Source organism: Odocoileus virginianus, chromosome 32, assembly GCF_023699985.2.
Source record: "Odocoileus virginianus isolate 20LAN1187 ecotype Illinois chromosome 32, Ovbor_1.2, whole genome shotgun sequence".
Classification (NCBI taxonomy): domain Eukaryota; kingdom Metazoa; phylum Chordata; class Mammalia; order Artiodactyla; family Cervidae; genus Odocoileus; species Odocoileus virginianus.
Window position 1 is genome coordinate 22,265,295 of NC_069705.1, and position 19,483 is coordinate 22,284,777.

At 38.8% G+C, this 19,483-nt stretch overlaps 1 protein-coding gene and 1 long non-coding RNA gene across 4 annotated transcripts in view; one reads left to right on the forward strand and one right to left on the reverse strand.

The window, feature by feature from the left end:
• The window catches only part of SGCZ (sarcoglycan zeta), a 1,064,676-nt gene extending 1,055,213 nt beyond the window's left edge, over window positions 1-9,463 (reverse strand). Inside the window, exon 1 of the mRNA XM_070459967.1 lies at window positions 9,380-9,463. Coding sequence (XP_070316068.1) covers window positions 9,380-9,418 — 39 coding nt within the window. The 5' untranslated portion in view covers window positions 9,419-9,463. The remainder of the gene's footprint in view (window positions 1-9,379) is intronic.
• A 448-nt stretch (window positions 9,464-9,911) lies between these two features.
• Window positions 9,912-16,319, forward strand: LOC139032596 (uncharacterized). 3 transcript variants are annotated; one of them, XR_011485142.1, is made up of 3 exons: window positions 9,912-9,999; window positions 10,252-11,866; window positions 13,852-16,319. It is a non-coding gene; the product is annotated as an uncharacterized lncRNA (long non-coding RNA). The 3 variants fall into 3 exon arrangements; XR_011485143.1 differs by having other exon boundaries at window positions 10,252-10,428; window positions 11,717-16,319; XR_011485141.1 differs by having other exon boundaries at window positions 10,252-16,319.
• Window positions 16,320-19,483: the final 3,164 nt, after the last annotated feature.

The window sequence follows — 19,483 nt, forward strand, 5'->3', positions numbered from 1 at the left end:
AATGCTTAAACAATGAGGACATTTATTATTAAGACACAACACTCTGCGTGGAACTGCTTATCTTTGAATCACAACTAAAGCATGAACTTTAAGAAACTTCATGAGATAAAATATCTAGAAGTCCAATTGCCTCTGATGCCTAGAGCAACTCAACTGATCAAAACATTGATTTTTGCAAAGTGAATCTGAAAAAAATAAATAAATAAAATGCTGATTCAGATGAGCTCATTTACTTCTTCTTTTATTAACGTCTCCACACCAGACACAAGTAATAAGCATTAGAAATGAAGAGATTTAAAAATGCAGACAATCATTCTCCACAAAGGCCAAATTGGAACAACAACAAATAACAATAATGACTTAAGACAGAATGCCTTGGAACAAATAGAAGTCTTGATAACGTAAGTGCTAAATAGCGGACTTTTACTTTGGATGTGCATGGGTTTCATTTTGTGGTAAGTAGGTCCACAAGTGATACAGCTATTATATGCAATGGAAATCATGCACACAACATAACTGGATACACACAGCATGATAATTCAAACCTTTTAAAATCTGTAGCCTCTGACGAATGGAAGAAAGTGCCTACAGAGAGATAAGCTGTTCAGAAGAGATGAGAAATATTAAGGCATGTCCACCGAAATCTTATGAAAATATCTGAGTCTCTGCAAAAGGAGGTCTTAATAATCTCTGAGTATTTATACAAAATTATAGTCACTAATTCTTTATGAAAGTATTTAAGCACAGTGAAGAAAAGGAAAAAGTATTATGAGGCCAGGAATTAGGTAAAGACACAGGTGTCCGTGTTAGAGATGAGCCACAGATTTGCCTCTGAGCATTTTAGCAACTAAGGCAAAGAAGAAAACACAATCAGTTTTATGATGAAAAACATTGCTAAGACTGAATACCAACTGGTTGCTCAGAAGCATAACTAATTCTGGTACTCAGGCTAGACAGTATTTCCCTTTCATGAGTCTCATGTTGAGAAGGAGGTAGAAACCCAGAATATAATTCAATAAGTCTTAGGTAAGCAATTTCTTACTTGGAGTAGTTAATTTCTTCTTCTGATTTAAATTTTAAAAACCCTCGACTACTCTGAGTAGATATAGGCTTGTGGAACTGCAATGATAACAGTATTTTCCCATTCGTGACATTGATTTATTATATCATGTTTCACAAAAATGTTCTTCCTTGTGGCAGCTGAATTGGTTGTTTCTACCCAAGAAAGAATTAAAGGCTCTTTTATCTCAGGTAGATAATGTGTATGTTTCTAGCCATTCTAAACAAAGATGAGAGTTTAAAAACCAGTGTGAAAAGAAGTTAGATAATGATAACATGTGGGTTAGTAATTGAAGTATTACATGTCTCCAGCAAAGAAGAATATGGTAGGCTTTTACCTCTCTTAGATTTAAGGTTGCATTTCTAATTATTTAGAAGTAACCCAGAATGTCCCTGATTTATAGTCATTAACAATTCAGCTGAGAAATGACAAAGTAAGTGTGCTGTGCAAGGCACTAAGAGTTTAGGCCAACCTGATCCCCACTCCCCCAGAAGCCAAACCTCAAATCAACTTGGTTGTATTCTCTTCATCATGTCATTTAACCAGTCACTCTGGTAAATAATAGAAGTTGTATTCTCTAGAAGAATACCCAAATCTAGTTCTGAAGATACCCAAATCTAGATCTGAAGGGAAGAGTTTTGAGAAAATGATGGTTCTTAGGCAGAAAATATGTTATCATATAATCATACCTTCTAGTTAGACATTTAAATGTTGAGGCTTGCAAATGTTTTGAAAAATATTTCTCAAGAAGAGGTGTTATTCAATAATGACCCCCTTATGAATATAAAAGAAATGTCCTTGCAAAATAACGTTCAGTTATCTGTATATCTTCATTTGTAGTTGCTGATATCTTAAATCTCAAAGATTGCCATTGAGGATTTTAGTTTGATTATGGATTCAATTATCTGGTATTTATTTCCAGGTTTTTGGCCCATCATGAAAGCTAAGAACATAATAATTTTAGTGTAAGTACAATCATTCAGATCTATTTTTTTCAATTTCAAGAAGAATTCTAAATATACAACAAGGTGGCATGCCAAAGCCAGATTGGAGGTAAAATCCAATTTATGGCCCTAACAAAACCAAAATTATTTGCAGTGATTCAAGAGTAATTGAATTCATAGTGATTCAATCACTCAAGTGATTCATAGAACTAGATAAAATATGTAGAGTTTATTTTAAAAGATTGGTACAAGGTTATAAAACTTATTCAGTGACCTAAATTCATGATATAATTATCACTTCCTCTAACATTTTATTCACAAACATCAACCACTAATAATTTGGCCCAAAGTAACTGATTATGAATGAGCATATCAGTAAGAAATTAAAACTGTGAATAATCATGTAGAAAGTGTAAATACTATGACTATAGCTCAAATATTTCAGTTTTCTTAGAAACAAGAATGTTAGAGAAATTCAGTGAGAAACCGTTACTATCAGAAGTTTTGCAAGTATCCTGGAATTTTTGCCCATAAATAAGAACATAGTATTTGGATATAAAAAGCACATCTTTGAGTTCTGATTTCTTTATTTATTCACCCTGTGATCTTAAGCATTTTCACTAGATTTTTCTGAGTCCCCATTCTGGTACCCTTAAATGAGAATACAATATTCAAAAAACTTATTATGCTGTCCAAACAAGGCTATATTGGGGGAATAAAAGGAGCTATATTACTTTTATTTATTGATTTGGAAATGATTTTTTTCTGGGGGGGGGCACAAAAATGTCATTCTCAAAAAAGCGTTTTCAGAGCCCTAGACTCTGAGACTTGGAAGATAGAGATCAGCTGGTCTTGAGGTTCTGACTTTGTGTTCTTCAGTCTCACAGGTCTAGGAAATGTCCTGGGGTCAAGTGCAGGGCCAAAGGAGAAGTGGGCTGATAGAGCCCTCAACCTCTCCTGTCCCAACTAGACCTGTTCCCCTTTTATCAGTATTAGGTATTGTACTTGTTTAGAAGACACTGTTTGAACAAGTTCTTTAGTTGTGGCTAAAAGTGATTACAACAAGACCTAGAAATCACATCCAACTTCCACCCTGCAATGCCACCATTACCTGAGACCGGAGGCAGAGAATGGCTGTAATACACACAAGGAGCCGCCTACCGGTGATGGCAAAGCCAGGCTTTAAACAAGGTCTTCTAAGCACTCCTTCAACCAGACCTGTGCCCCTCTCACCACACAAGTCAAGCTCCTTAAACGTTACAAGCTGTTGGATTTGGAGTGAGAGATTTAGTACATTGGGGTGTCTCTGACTTCCAAATGCCACTGAACTTCATCTTTAGTGTGGGGTGATGGTTTCAACTAATAACTAAGGCTGAAACTTCAGCTCCTGTTCCACTGATGGGCATTGCCATGGCAATTAAAGCTTTTCTGGCTGGATAATGAAAAAACATTTTTTAAAGGTTTCTGATCTCCACTTGGCATAGAAGACTCTATACAACCTATTTAATTCCAACAAAGCAGTATAAATGTGCTAAAACCAGATCAGGGCTTACAATATTTTTTAGAGTCAATCTCTAAAAATACCATTTAGGAATATCAAGGAAACTCTCAAGATACTTGATGCAATTTTTAATTTTTAGGATGGAAATCTCTGTAATTCTCTTGGAGGCACAGGAATCCTTAAGTTTGTTCATTCTGTGGTTGGCCTAGAAGTGTCTGGTAAGTTTCATTTAGGATATAAGATTACCTCAGGCTTCTAAACATTTACCAAGAGAAAGAAGAGCATTAGAGTAAAATAAAAACTTATATGTTAGTATGTTAAAATCTGTACTTGTATAAAATGAAGCAGTTTACTTTGTCACATAGATTTAGAAACTAAGAATTTTATCACAAATCTATTTTCTGGATGCAAAGAAATGAAGGTTAACTGTTTCTCAAGCACAATTCTAAACAATTAAAGTTATAAACATATTTTGACACAAAATGTTTATTCATTTATGTACTTACCTATTTAAATGTATATACACAAAAACTTCACAGAGATTTGAACAAAAGTACATGGTTATTTTCCTTAGGAACTTAAAGTTGTAAGCTCTGCCACATCGTATTTTAGCTGAAATTCCAATACAAGTATGAGAAACACCTCACTAAATATTACATAAAAGGAAAGCCCCAAAAGACATGTTGATTTATTGTCTTACAGCATTAAGCCATCTTGTAGAGCTATGATTTTGAGTCCATAAATCTTAAAATATTCTTTTTCACTGGACCTTCAAAATTTGATGTATTTTCATTTGCTAAAGTCTGGAGATCAGCAAAGCTATAATAGCCAGTACAGAGACTAGAGTATAGCCTTAGTGATGACAGGGGCTACTGAAGGTTTCTAAAATTGTTATTTGCACAACTTCCCTCAAATGTATTTTTCTTAATTCTCTTACCATTTATATCAAAAATGTTCCCGCGTCCCACTTGTGTAAGTGTGTGCTCATTTGCTCAGTTTTGTCCGACTCCAAGACCCCATGGACTGTAACCCACCAGGCTCCTCTGTCCATGGGATTCTCCAGGCAAGAATACTCGAGTGGATAGCCATCTCCTTCAGGAGATCTCCCCAACTGAGGGATCGAACTCACGTCTGCTGCACTGCAGGCCAATTCGTCACCCTCTGACCACCAGGGAAGCCCCTCACACCTCCTAAGCTATATAAAAAGCAACTGTTTCCCTATTGCTCCTTGAAGTTTACTTCAACGTCAATGAAACAAGTCTATATTCTGAATACAAAGAAATCAACTTTAATTATTTCTCAATCTTGGTGACTGCTCCCTGTCGTCAAAAGAGAACTGGAACTTGACCTGGATGGTCAGAATTTATAATTCATTTACATGTGAAAGAGGTCAAATAATTCAGTAGTCACAATCATGTTTCCTTATTCTAAGCCAAGAAATGAATATATAAGGCAGGTTGCTAAAAATATGACATTGGTTGGACAGTACTATTTTTCACTATGGAATGACTAACAAAAAAATACCACCTACTTACAGTTATCACAAAGCCTCCTAACACGGCAGCAAGCTGACTTTCCTGGGCTGAGTGTCTTATTGATGAAACAAACAAACAAACGAAAAATATTTTTAGAATTCTTCTAAGTGTCAACTCTCTTTTTGATTGAAATTATAGAATAATGTACTATGAGACTTGGTTTAAGATCTCCTCAGTGTTTGATCAACTACTTGTTTAAACACTTAGTTGTTTTTTGGCTAGATTATCTCACCCAAGCACTGTACTTTCTTAATGACCTAATTGTATTATTCAGGGAAGCTTGTACCTTGCCTATCTAGGGCAAGTTTCAAGCTCTTGGTAGATGGAATTTTATTTAAATTGAAGAGATAAAATTAAGCAACAGTGACTGGACTACATTTAATTAACTCAAACAAGTACAATTATATTTATTGAAAAATTGTCTTATGCACCTTAGGATTAACTATACAGTTTATAATTTTTGTACATTAAATGATAATTAGGAAAATATTCCAGAAGCATATTGTTTATGTTATGCAAGTAATGGAAAAATTCGATTTTAACTTCTAGTTAATCATCCTGTTAAAGGAACAATTCTGACAAATAAAAGTGGTATCAAATAATACTGCTAAAGTTGTAATGTCCTCCTGATATGTTTTATGTTTTTGATCTCAAAGCAAATTACAGTTATTCACAAATATATGCTTAGCATCTGAAAGCCTAATTTCTTGATTGCTAAATTAACAGAAATGAATTAAAGCTCATATTTCAAAAGCAAAGTAAAAGAATTGCCAAAGACGTATGGGTTACTTAAACATACTATTTATTCAGCCTGATATCTCACAAACAAACACTGCAAAAAGCAAATGTATAAGTGCCAGCTCTGTAAATTAGTGGCATTCTCTGTTGCAGTGCATAAGATACGTAGCTTAAAAGAGGGCAACCCCAGAGCTAAAATAAAAGCTTCAGTTATTCTGTCAATTATCAGCTACTAAAAGTACTCTGTAACTCATATATTCCAGGGTAGAGGGTGCTGTCTCTAATATCAATATTCATTAACACCCACATTTGCAAAGCAGTCACTCATATGCTGGGTTGTTTGATGCTGTTTCTTCTTGAAAAACAAACACCAGGGCAAAATCCAGCATAAAGTTATATATTTATTGGAGAAAGAAACAGGTAGAGATCAAAAGGAAAAGCAAGACCAGAATACTTTGAGTGAGAACAACACTCTCCTTTCAACACGGATCTATTTCATCAGGCACTTGGGTGCAGAAGAGAAGATGAAACATGCTTGTCTTCATTAGCAAGTTTTATACACATAACATGTTAGTTTTCCACCTGTAAATCTTGTAATATGCAGATTACATTTAGTTTTATAATAATGACAGCAGTGGCTTAGCACCTAATTACTGAAGCTTACCTTTAGTTTAGAAACTTGCATAGGACAACATTATTTACTAAACAGTACTTTAAATATCAGTATCCACACATCCAACATAGCAAAAAATGTATGTTTGTTTTTTAACCTCAAAAAGAGAAAATAGTTTGGCACAAAGAAGAAGAATTAGCAGAATCTTCCTTCCCTAAGACCTGGGGTGAGCAGGTTCAACTAATGACACTAATGATCTAAAACTAAGCTAAATGGAATTCTTGCAGTATTATGTACATTTGTTTATCCATCAAATCCCAGTGAACGTTGTTTTTCATTTCATGTATTTAAAGCATCCCAGAAACCAAAGTACTTACGTGGATCTGTCTTAAAGTAAGCATCTTTGGATCATAGTCAAGAAGCAAATGATGTCAAAAAATAAGTATCCGCAGCTTTTTTTTCTCCCCTCTCTCCAGTTACTACATGAGGGGCCCTTCAGCAGGAAGCCACCAGAAAATAACTTCAACTACAATGGTCTAGAAATTCCAAGCCAATGATTTCCTCTGATAAGAGGTAATTCAGACAAGTGTTTGCACATGTAGTTCACCCATCTTTACAAAGTATATATTCCAGAGTGTGTGTTAAAGTCCCCTTGTTCCAGAAGTGAAGCCAAACATGACAACACAAATTTTATTTCCCAAACAGGAGGATCTCAATGTTTTCTATAAGGCTTGACTACCTTTCCTCTCTTGCCAGTTTTGACTTCCCACAGCAGCTTGGCCCTCATAATTTTTCAGCACCCTCCACAGATCTTTGCCTCTAACATCCCTTCATCTCTTCTTAGTGGGTCATTGCCAAAACATTCCCTCACCTTTTGTGGCTTATCCACCCAGTCTAGCACATTCTGGCTGTGAGAAGCCCTGAATAAGTGTGTAGTAGTTTCGAGGTTAAGGTGGGATCTTCTACTGAACTAAACAGAAGTTTTCACTGTGGATTTGCTCTTTCGCTGATTTAAAAAAAAATCAGTGATGCCAGGATTCAGAGGGAGATAAACTAGCAGGAAACTAATGGAATATCAGGGAAAGCGATCCCCCCCAAATCATTTTCCCCTTATATTTCCCACAAGAATAAGCTTGCTCATGTGGCCTCTTTTGCATCTCATATAAAACCTACCCTTCTCCCAAGAGGCTGGGATGCTTCGGAAAAGGCAACAAGATCTTTCAATCACAAAGTCATTGAGTCCTACCTTAGGTTAACATAGAGATTATAGGAGACCTCTTTTCCAGGCCATGGTCTACGGATGGTGACCTTGGCCATAACACAAACTTATTGTTTCCCAACTTTAACTAGAGCAGCAAATCTGTCTCCTCCCTATTTAACTTTTCCCCAACAAACTCCATGTCTTAAAAGAAATGATGTCTTAGTTCCTGTGATCATCCCCCGCCCCCCCACCAGCCCTTGATCTACAGTGAGAGGCAGGGCCAGTCCTCTCTGACTCCTTGCTCTCCTATGCGTTTGGCATAGGGATCTGGGGTGCATCTCCCAGGAGAACTGGGCTCCTGGGTGGGCATGCTGGAGCTCTAGGCTCCGGGCAGAGAGAGCAGGCTGCAGACAGAAACTTTTGCCCTCTACAGGGGATTTCTCCCATCCTTTCCTCCTCCTGGGCAAAATCCGTTTCCCTGATATTTCTGGGGAAACCCTACTAGTGAAGTTCTCCCAGCTGGTGAGGGTACCTCTAAAAGTCCACACCTGAACAGATGGACTCTTTAGTCCATCTGAACTGAATCTCTAGTATGAGAGACAACTCTCTGAAGCAAGAGAAAACGCCTGGGAGGGAAAGAAGCGTGAAGAATAAAAAGAAAGGATGCTCCCAAGCATTGCCCCCTTTCCTGCTGTTTCATTTACCGTGAGCGGGACATTTAAATGATTTTGTGGATTTTTTTTTTTAAGTTGTTTCTCTTTTGGTTTTAATAGGCACTGCAGCGGTGCTCTTCGCTTTTTTAAAGCTGTGTCCACAACAGAGGGGCAAACTGTCAGCCTGAACGCTCCTGCCAGCCAACCCTTCTCGGTGGAGAAAGGGTGCGGCGAGGGGACCCCGCGGAGCGGCGGAGGTGCAGAGGGGGTTCCGCGCAGGTCAGGAGAGCCCCTGTTCAGAAGGTGGGAAGAGGGCAGAGAAGCTCCCCGGACTTCCCGCCCCCACCCCGGTGCAGCCCAGACCGGCTCCCGCCTCCCCGCCCCCTCCTCACTTCCCCAGACCGGCTGGCGGGCTGTGGATGCTCCCGGCAGGCACGTTCTCTGCGCCGGTGTCGCCGGGCCAGCGGGGGAACCCCTCTGGTCCCTTCCATTGCGCCGGGTCCCCGCACCGCACACGAGTTCGCGCCCAGGGCAGTGCCGCTGTGGCTGAGACCATGTCAGCGGTCGCGGGAGAAAAGGGGTCGCGGGAAGAGCCGGGATGAAAACCAGCCTTAGGCGGCAGACAGTACCGAGAATCTCTGAGCGGAAATAGGCGGTCCACGCGTCGGGTTGGAGGGGCCGGGCGGCTGGGAGCGGGAAGAGGAGGCAAAGTGGCCGCGCAGCTCGGGCAACTTTGCTGGGTAACCGGGTGGCAAGGGGCAGAGACCGCGCCGCCGCCGCCGCTGCCCGGGCGCGGTGAACGGACACGCGCCCCGGCTCTGGTACCCAAAGTGATGCTGTAACTGACGAGGGGAGGACAGGATGGCCGTGGCCGGGAGGAGCAGGCAGGGAGGGGACCCGGCCCGAGAGTGCACGCCGAGCCCCAGGAAGCCGCCCTCCATCCTCGTCCTCGGCCCTGGAAGGGGAGCCCGCGCCCGGGTACACTTCACCCCAAAATGCCCACTCGCCGTCCCACGGGGCCACCAACTATTCTAGCAGCGCGAGGAAGAGGCAGCGGGAAAAGAGACAGGAGAGCAAGAGAGCAGGCGAGCGCCAGCCAAGGAAGGGACGGCGCCCGCTCCGAGCATCACGTACCTTGAGCTCCTCAATGTCCAGGTTTGTTGATCTGTCCATGGAGCGAAACTAAAGGAAGTGAAGAGGAAGCGGGCAAGTGGGACCAAAAAACAATCTAGTCTCTTAGTTTCCAGCCTAAACTCAGCTTTATCCTCCTCCAAACCCTGGCAGCATTTCTCAGTCTCATTCTCCGTGATCACGCCGCCTCCACCGGTTAAAAATAATGTAAATAAATAAATAATAATTGTAATTCACTTTCTTTGACTTCCTCAAAGATGTTGTGCCAGGTGATCTTTAACCGCGGTGCAACGCAGCTCAGTCGAATCAAGCTGGGGGTTGGGGGGGAAAAAATCCACTCTATTTAAGATTATTTCTTCTTCTGCAATAAGCTTAGAAACCAGCGAATTGCTGCATCCCAAGAAAAAAAGCTGCTTCCCTGGACAGCATCATGCGGCAAATCTCAAGCAAATGTGTTCAAACTGAAGAGAAGAGTATATGATAAAAGCCTTCCTCCGCCAGCCTTACTCTGGTAGCTCATTTAGCACACGGAGTCCCAAGCTTCAGCAGTGATCAGCTTCCGTGGCAAGATAACCAAATCCCCCAAGTCCTGCCTAGACTTAAAAATGTCTTGCAGCTCTGAGGTATCCTCTCAGTGGAGGGGGGCGTGGGGGTGGAGATAATAAAGTCTGAAGGGAACGTTCTCCTTTGAAGGTTATGCTAAAAGAGTTGAGAGGAATAGAAGGTGGCTTCGACAGAGGAGAGAAAAGAGAGAGAGAGGGAAGAGCGGGGTTGCGTGGAGAGACAGAGAGGGAGAGAAAAAAATTTTCCTCTCGCTTTGCTGTTTTACTGGCCTTCACCACCAGGTGACTGACTTCACTTCTCTCTTTCCACAGCCAGCGCTAAGGGGATTTCTCTCATCTGTCAAAAAGCAACATTTCCTCTCCAGACAAGTACTGAGCTACTGGGTCTTAAAGACTGCCCTCTCTGCCTGAAATCCACGAGGTGACAAGCATCTGAATTCCTCTCGCGTGTTGCGTCGTCTTGTTCCCATAGATCTGGGAGAAACATGCGTGAGTGCTTCATACACATGTCTTCGCTTTACATCACTGCTGCTTTCAGTGTCAGGGTTTTTTTTTTTTTTTTTTCCCCCACTTAAGACTTTTAGAGAAAGTGACCAATAGAAATGTTAGAGGAAATCTCCTGCGCTGATGCTTAGAAAGAAGTCCATTTTTTTAAATAGGAAAAAAGTATTTTTTAAATAGACCCTGATGGGTGAGTACGCTTAGCTTGTAGGCTGTTGAAACTGGGAAAGGTCTCATTTTCTACATTTGAACGTCTTCGTGTAAAAGTTTGACTATCTAAAAATATTCTTTATTGAAGTACAGTTGATGTACAATGTTATGTAAGTTAAAGGTATACAATGTAGCGATTCATAATTTTTAAAGGTTATATTTCACTTATAGTTATTTTAAAATGTTGACTATATTCCCTGTGTTGTACAATATATCCCTGTAGCTTATACATAATATTTGTACCTCTTAGCACCCTGCCCCCATATTGTCCCTCCCCTCTTCCTTTTCTCCACTGGAAACCACTGGAACAAATAAATGTGTGTTCTCTTTATCTGTGGTGCTTCCCAGACAGCTCAGTGGTAAAGAATCTGCCTGCCAGTGCAGGAGATGGAGGAGATACAGGTTTGATCCCTGAGTCAAGAAGATCCCCTGGAGAAGGACATGGCAACCCACTTCAGTATTCTTGCCTGGAAAATTCCATGCACAGAGGAGCCTGGCAGGCTATGGTCCATGGGGCCGCAAAGAATCAGACACAACTGAGCAACTGAGCACGCTCTATCGGTTTCTTTATTATTGTTAAATATTTATTTACTTGGCTGCACTGGGTCTTAGTTGCTGCATGTAAGATCTCATTCCCTGACCAGGGATCAAACCCAGGCCCCCCGCACTGGGAACGTGGAGTCTTCACCACTGGACCACCAGGGAAGTCCCAGATCTGTTTCTTCCACGCTACATTCACTAGCTTGTTGTTCTTTTTAGATTCCACATATAAGTGACACCATACAGTATTTGTCTTTCTCTATCTGACTTATATCACTTATGAAAGCTTGACTTTAAGAGGGATTTAAACAATCTCCCCTTTTATGATGGCACATAAACTGGTGAAGCAAAAATGTTTTCAGATTCAGAAAATAACTGAATAATTACCTCTGGGTGTGTGTGTGTGTGTGTGTGTGTGTGTGTGTGTGTGTAGGATTTCGATGATGCACAGTAAACGTGTCCAGTCTTCTGTCTCCGGCCGCCCTCCCTCACTTCATCTTTGTCCTCCTCCCTTGCTCGGCTCCAGCCCCGCGGTCTCTCCAGTTCACCTGCCATTTCTTCTGCCTCCAGCTCTTTAACACCAGCTCCCGTCCCTCAGTCAGCACCCCGGCTCTCTCTCCCTCTGCTCTTGGCTTCAAGAAACCAACGCCATCTCTTCAGAGAGGGTTCTCCTTGGGTGAGTCCCTCAGACATCCCCCCACTCTGTCATCTCTTTGTGGCAGTTATTTACTTTTCCAGTATTCTATGTGTTCATTTGCTATCTGTCTCCTCCAGGAGACGGACTCTAAGTTCTAGAGGGCAAGTTCTATACCTTGTTGTTCGCCAATATATCCCAAGAAGCCAGCACATGATAAACCCACAGATCTGCCTGGAACACATAAATGTGCGTGGGAAGAATCTTTTACATTGCTTCATTACTGTGTAAAAACCTCCATGACTTCCTCAGTCCCCAATACACAAAGAGCAGTTCTTCCTCTCCAAGTCTGTAGCTCAGATTTGTAATCAAGCATGCAGAATTCTTTAGTTGTCACCTATCCTATTGCTTAAAATTATCAAAGCTAGCTTTCCTTCAAACTTTGACTTGTGACTATAGCTTTTAAGGGCTAACATCAACTAGCTAATAGTCCACAATTAGTGGAGCTGAACTGCAGGTTCTCAAACTAAATTTTAAAAGTTCACTTACAGAATTATTTTACATAATACATGATGAAATAGAATAAGGCTGCAGGTGGAGAGTAAATGAACTTATGTAAAATGTATAACTCTAAAAAAGAGATCTTTTCTAGAAATTATCGATAATGCAACATGAATAAACATCATTACATTAAAAGTCAAGTTTTTCCATATAAAGTCATTTTACATTCCCTATCAGCTTATTACTGCCTAATTTTTAAAAATTGAATATAATCGACAAATTTATTTTGAGCATACTAACAAAGTGATAATATCTCTGAGATAACTTTAAATTGTGCAATTGAGAAAAGAGCTAAACACAGATATCTGCAAAATTAGCATTAATGTTTAAACACTATTCAGAAAGGGGAGACTTCAGAAATTTTCTTAGTAAGGCCTAAAATTATAGCTGGAAGAAGTGATATTGTACTAAATAATAACGGAGAAGCATGATCATATTTTTAAAGTTGTATATAGTCATATATATATATATACATACACATATATATATACACACACACACACACATATATATATATATAATGACCTTAATACATCTTTAGTAACATAAAAGATATCCAATATTTGATGTTGTCCAGGCTGACATTATATGAGCTACAGAAACTATAAGTGATTTCCAAATCAGTTCCAAATTTGAGCCTCATTAAATGTCTACAAAGCAAGGGACTTCCAAGTCTTTTACTATTTCATGAATTCCCATGCAAATTCATTAAGCTAAATAGTCTTAGAATTAAAAAAATGAAATTCTTATCATAAAGTAGGATTTCTAAAACATATTTATGTAACTTTTCAAGGCAATCAGGACTCAATTCCACTTCAACTGGCATGTAACTAAGGGAGACAATGTGAGAAGATGAAATAACTTTAAATAAATTTGAAATAAGGCAATGTAAAGATGGAAAAGCAAACCGAGGAGAAGAGTATTATCTAGATGTCCTGAAACCATAATATCAAGATGAAGAACAGCTACCCATAGCTGCTCCAAGAGATCATGCTGGCATATGGCAGGGTGTGTGGAAGAAGCAAAAATCAATTTTAGCAGAGATGTATAATCCACATGCGAACTGCAAATAGCAATTACAACCCCCGAGCAGGGGGAAGGCGGTGTAGAAACACCTGCAGGTCATGAAATGTTACATTTCAGAATCACTCGTCCATAAACACATTCATCAACGTCACCTTCTACCTTAAGGTATCAAAGGAAATTACACATACCATTAGGAGCTTCTTTATTTTAACTAATTTACAGAAGAGTGAAATATATTATTTTTTTCCAATAGACAGTTAATTTTTATTCATCACACATGGCTTCAAAACCCTTTTACAATTTTCAATTTTGTAGGCCTTTATATTCCCCTCTCCCAACTCTCAAGTCAAATTTTAAAATGTTATGCTTTATATTTTGATTTTCTTAGTGTACTACATAGTAAGATCACATTTTATTTCAGTTTTTTGTAATTATTAAAGGGTTAAATAATATGTTATGAAGGCTTCCCTGGTGGCTCAGAGGTAAAGAATCTGCCTGCCAATGCAAGAGACAAGAGATGCAGGTTCAATCCCTGGGTCTGGAAGATCCCCTGGAGAAGAAAATGGCAACTCACTCCAGTATTGTTGTCTGAGAAATCCCATGGATAGAGGTTTAATCCCTGGGTCGGGAAGATCCCCTTGAGAAGAAAATGGCAACTCACTCGAGTAATGTTGTCTGGGAAATCCCATGGACAGAGGACCCTCATGGGCTTCAATTCATGGGGTCACAGAGAGTTGGACATGACTAACTAAACAACAACAATGTGTTTTGATTCATTCAAATAGAGTAATAGCTTATTTACACAGTTGCCCCCAGTTAGTTTCTAGTGATTACCATTTGTATTCATGTGATCTAGACACTTGCCACAGAAAATATTTCTCAGAAAATGTTATTCTTCATTCCATGATGTTTTAAAAAATATGCATATTATAAAAATATTCTGAAAACATAAAATATTTGCTTGTTTTTACATTTCTAGAGATAAGAAACTGCTTATATATATTTAGATGAGGAATAATAAATTCAATGAGCTATTAGCATTTAATATTATTTTGCAGTGGAAAGAATATCCTTTGGCTCTTCCCCAAAATGATTACCTCTATTATAACATAGATGTATATTTTTATTTTAAAAAATCAATGTTGAAATTATGTTACAATAATTTCTGCTCAACTTCAACTTAGTTCATGCTCCTACTCCAAATTTTCTTCAAGAAAGAAAAAAAAAGGAAAAGAAAAATAGGATTAGCTCAGGCAACATGAGAAAGCAAAGGATAAAAAGAATAAAAGGACACAGACATCACTTTTGTGTCCAAAAAGAAGTCAGAATGTAGAATTAAAGCTACTAAAATACTGAAACAGGGAACATACTTATGTTCCTTTTAGATTTAATGGAGAAATCTATTCCTTTTAGATTTAATGGAGAAAACTACTAGCAGCTGCATATTTTTAATTAAAATTATAATTATTAGCCACATTTGGTTTTTAAAGTACCTCAGTTATGAGATCATATGCTTTGTATAGCACAGATTATGAAAGATAATGGAGAATCTTCTTCACAGAATTTAGAGATTTGTGATAAATACTAACAGTTTTAAAAGCATCCCCCAAACCATTATGTATTGTAGCTCAGAGTCATGAATATTGGTAATTATAGTTGAAAGTTTTAAAAACAACCCACATCAAAATGCTAAACTTCATGTGGTATATAAGAAATAGAAACATAACAAATCTACCAAAAAAAAAAGCCCGATGAAATGTGAATTAAAGGTAACAACAAATGACTACCAGCTAACATTATAATAGTAATAATTAAAAGAGAAGCATGCCAACACCAAAGAATATCACATTGCAATTACTATATATAAGTGCAAATAGATGGGGAATAAATGATGTCAAATTCTTCAACATAAAGGCACTGTTGGTCCTCAATGGACTTTCCTAACTGAAATGATTATCAATTTACCTAGAAGCTTTAAAAGGTCAGAGACAGTGAACTCGAAAATATAAACACACACCAAACAAAATGAAACTGAAGAATTTGTTAAATCACAACCTTCACCCTCAGACCAACAATCTTTTACTATTAGGAAAAAAAAGGAGTCTCTGGCTTCATTATTCACAATGACTGTATAAATTGGTTCTTTGATTTCAACAGCTCAATTTTTTAGCAAAGTTAATCTCTATAAACAGGCTTAATATCAAATAGTCTAAACGAAAGAAAGTGACTTTGCTGAAAATATTTTTTTTATTCCAGTAGAAGAACCCAAGACTGTTATGCCATCCCCTACACACACACAGAGTGAAAAACCAATATGATGCCTACAATAAAACCTTGATGAACTGTCAGTCTTTCAATGTGCTCTGGTAGTATCACTGTAACAAGAAATGCACATAAGGACAAGGCCATGGATATGGTGAGGGATTGAGTAAAACAGTATTTAATTCTAAAAACAAAATGTCTGAATAGCCAGGAGGAAATGAAAGTAGTATTTTCCTTGGATGGAGTATTTTGATAGCAGGGGAAAAAATACTAAGGAATCTGCAAGAAAATGTTTAGGGTGATTAAACACTAAAACACATCCCTTACTTTCAATTAACTTCTAGTTTGAAATTTTTCCTATTCTGAGAATAACAAAGAATAATACCATAAAATAGCACATTATTGTTTTTTCTGTTTTGTTCTGTTGGCATATAATTGTTCTTTGAAACGTATTTTTAGGTAATTAGTTAATGTGAAATTTCTTCTCTTAATTCCCATGCCTGCCCTAAATAAAGTAAAATAAAGATTAAATGAATGAAATTCCATTTGATAAGGTAGTCTTATGATATGTACCTTAAAGAATTATCTAGCTATGAAGTTGATTTCTAAAGAATATGGTATTCCTAAATAAACAAATTTTGATTGAGGTGTTTTTTTTTCTTTCAGTTCTTTCTTCTTTTGTGGGATGTGGTAGCATCCAAAGACTTTCCAAAGTTAAATTTTACTAGTATCTTTCAGTGTTCTGCCCGTAGTCCGAGTCCCCGGTCGGGAAAGAAGACTCCTGGAAACAACGCAACTTGCAATAGGGGAATTTATTACTGACTCAAGCCAGGGCCTCCCGCCCTCACCAAGGGTGTGAGGACGAAAAGGCCCCGAGCCCCAGTTCTCTCGGGTATTTATTAGGTCAAAAAAAGCAGCAGGTAGTTGGCTCAAGTGGGTTGGTTACACAGCAGGTAGTTGGCGCAAGCGGATTGGTTACACAGTTGCAAGGCAATTTTTGTTGGCCCAACGTGGGGCTTTCAGCTTTCCCCTGATAGGTTCCCTTTTTCTTGCTAGGCACATGTTGATTGGCTAACTCCAGGAGGCCTGATAATTATGTTACCCCGGGAAACTAGGCCCGCTCCTAATCTAGGCTGCCTGTCATGGCGTTAGCCGTGACAGCCTCACATTCAGCAATCAATTTCTTATTACCATCAATATGTAGTATTGTCCCGGATCTTTAAAACTTTGACAGTTTTCTCCAAGAAGAGAACTTTGGTCTTTTGGTCATTGCTAACATTCTTATTGAATACAAAATACTTAAAAGTTCACCAAGAACACAACATGAAAACATAAAAAAAAACCAACCTACAATTCTGTAGTGTTTAAAATTGTCATGATTTTCTCAAAGTAAAAAAATAAAATAGAATGGCAAAGTGGGGGCTTATGGGGGCTGTGAGTTAGTTGGAATCATCCATATTGGATGAAAAGTCTATATTTACACCTCATTGTCACAACCTGCTTAATCAGCCATAGGAACATGGAAGCCTAAGCATCATGGTTACTGCCTGGGTCTTTTTCAGTCTCCCCATTTAGGACTGCTGAAAGGACCCAGCTAGGGAGCACATATTTGGTTTTTAAAAGCTTAATTATGCATGACTTTGTTACATAAACTGATATATTCTTGATATTGAACCAAGAGTACATTCTCCATAAGCATCAGCCTGACTAATACCATACGTCATCATGACAAGAGATTTTCTAAAGAGCCCAGGAATATCTATCTTTGTCCTAATTGCAAATAAAATTTCATATGTTTGGCAGCAACTTTCATACAAGAAGGTGTTCCTTCCCACATGTGGGGTCCTAGCGTTTGCTTTTTCATTATTAAACTTTCTGCTCTGCATGCAGTCACCTTCATCGGTGAATATTTCAAGATTTGGCTTGTTTTCCTGGTGCTCCTCAGAATGTTTTCAAATAAAGACTGCAAACATCTTTAATTTTTCAAAGTTGATGCATTTGAAAATCTATGTTTGAAAGGGTGAAATTTCCTAAAAACACAATTGAGCATGTGAATTTCTTTGATCTAGAGAATAAAGAATTTTTATCTATGATTAAGTATTTTTGTTTTGAGTTATAAAGCATATATGGATAAAATTCAGGTTTATCAGAGGTCTGAACATGAAAGAATGAAACACCGTTACAGGTTTTTCTTTCAGTAATCCATTTTAGAAGCTGTCTTAGTCTACTGTAGGTTGTAGTTCATGTTGTAAAACCACCTTCATAATTCTTTCTTACTGTCTTATTCCTAATCATATGACAATGCTATAAACCTGTTTTTCTACCTTATTTTCTAATCTGGAAGCAAAATATAAATTTCCTATATTTCACTAAAAACTGATTTCACAAAAATACATTTTCTAAATATATTTCATGAGTTGCCTTGCCTGCACACCTCAGAAGTTTATTCTGCATTTTATTATCCTTGTTGTCCACATCTTATAAGAAGGTTAGGGAATAGGTTCTTCTTAGGGCCTGGAACACTTTTGCAAGTCACTTCTTGCTGGAGGTAATTTGGGAGCTGTATTCATTTTCAGCAAGGAGATCAAACCAATCAATCTCGAAGGAAATCAACTGAATATTAATTGGAAGGACTGATGCTTAAGCTCCAGTACTTTGGCCACCTGATGCAAAGAGCCGACTCACCGGAAAAGACCCTGATGCTAGGAAAGATTGAGGGCAGGAGGAGAAGGGGGCGACACAGCATGAGATGGTTGGATGGCATTATTGACACAATGCATAGAAGTTTGAGCAAACTCTGTGAAATAGTGAAGGACAGGGAAGTCTGGCATGCTGCAGTCCATGGGTCACAAAGAATCAGACATGACTTAGTGACTGAAGAACAACAAGAATTCATTTTCTAGAGCTATCACTGCAGGCAGATTATTTACCAGCTGAGCCACCAGAAAAGCCCAGCAAAATACCCATTGGTAGTTAAATAAATGTATTTTCTCACAGTTCTGGAGGCAAGATGTCTGAGCTAAGGTGTCAGCATGTTTGGTTTCTTCTGAGCGACACGAGAGGAGAATCTGCCCATACATCTCTCCCTGACCTACAACGGGCCACCTTCTCACTGTGTCTTCATTTGGCTGTGTGTATCCTCATGTCTCTCTGTGTATCCCAATTTCTTACCATGATAAGATCTCTGGTCAGATTGGGTTAGGATCTCTAGTTAATCAACTTTTTAAAAGCCCCGTCTCCTAGTACAATCACATCCTGAAGTCGTGGGGCTAGAGTTTCAACATGTGAATCATGGAGGGGACATGATTCACTGCACAACAAAAGCTCTAAGTTGCTTGGTATTTGGAACATCCGATGTTAAAGGCCGTTTCTTTGGCAGTGAACTTCCCTCAAATTATCAGTAGGCTTACAGTCTATTTCCTTCCATTTCATTTCAGTGGCCACTTCCAAATTTCTTTCCAAGATAAAACTCTCAGAAATGCACGGAATCTTTGCCTCTTTCTCAGTGTTCCCTTTGTTAAACCAGTGGGTGACTTAAGAGATGACAGGGACAGCTGACTAGGGTGGAAGACCACCCTTAATCAGAAGTTTGCCACATGCCTACTGGACTTTATTTTATTTTGGTCATGCTGCATAGCATGTGGGATCCTAGTTCCCACACCAGGGATCAAACCCAAGCCCCCTGCATTGGAAGCTCTAAGTCTGAACCACTGGACCACCAGGGAAGTCTCAGGACTTTATTAAACTGATAAATGTTGCTGACCCTTTGGCAACAAAGCCTCTTAAAATTTTTTCTCTCTTACTTTGTGG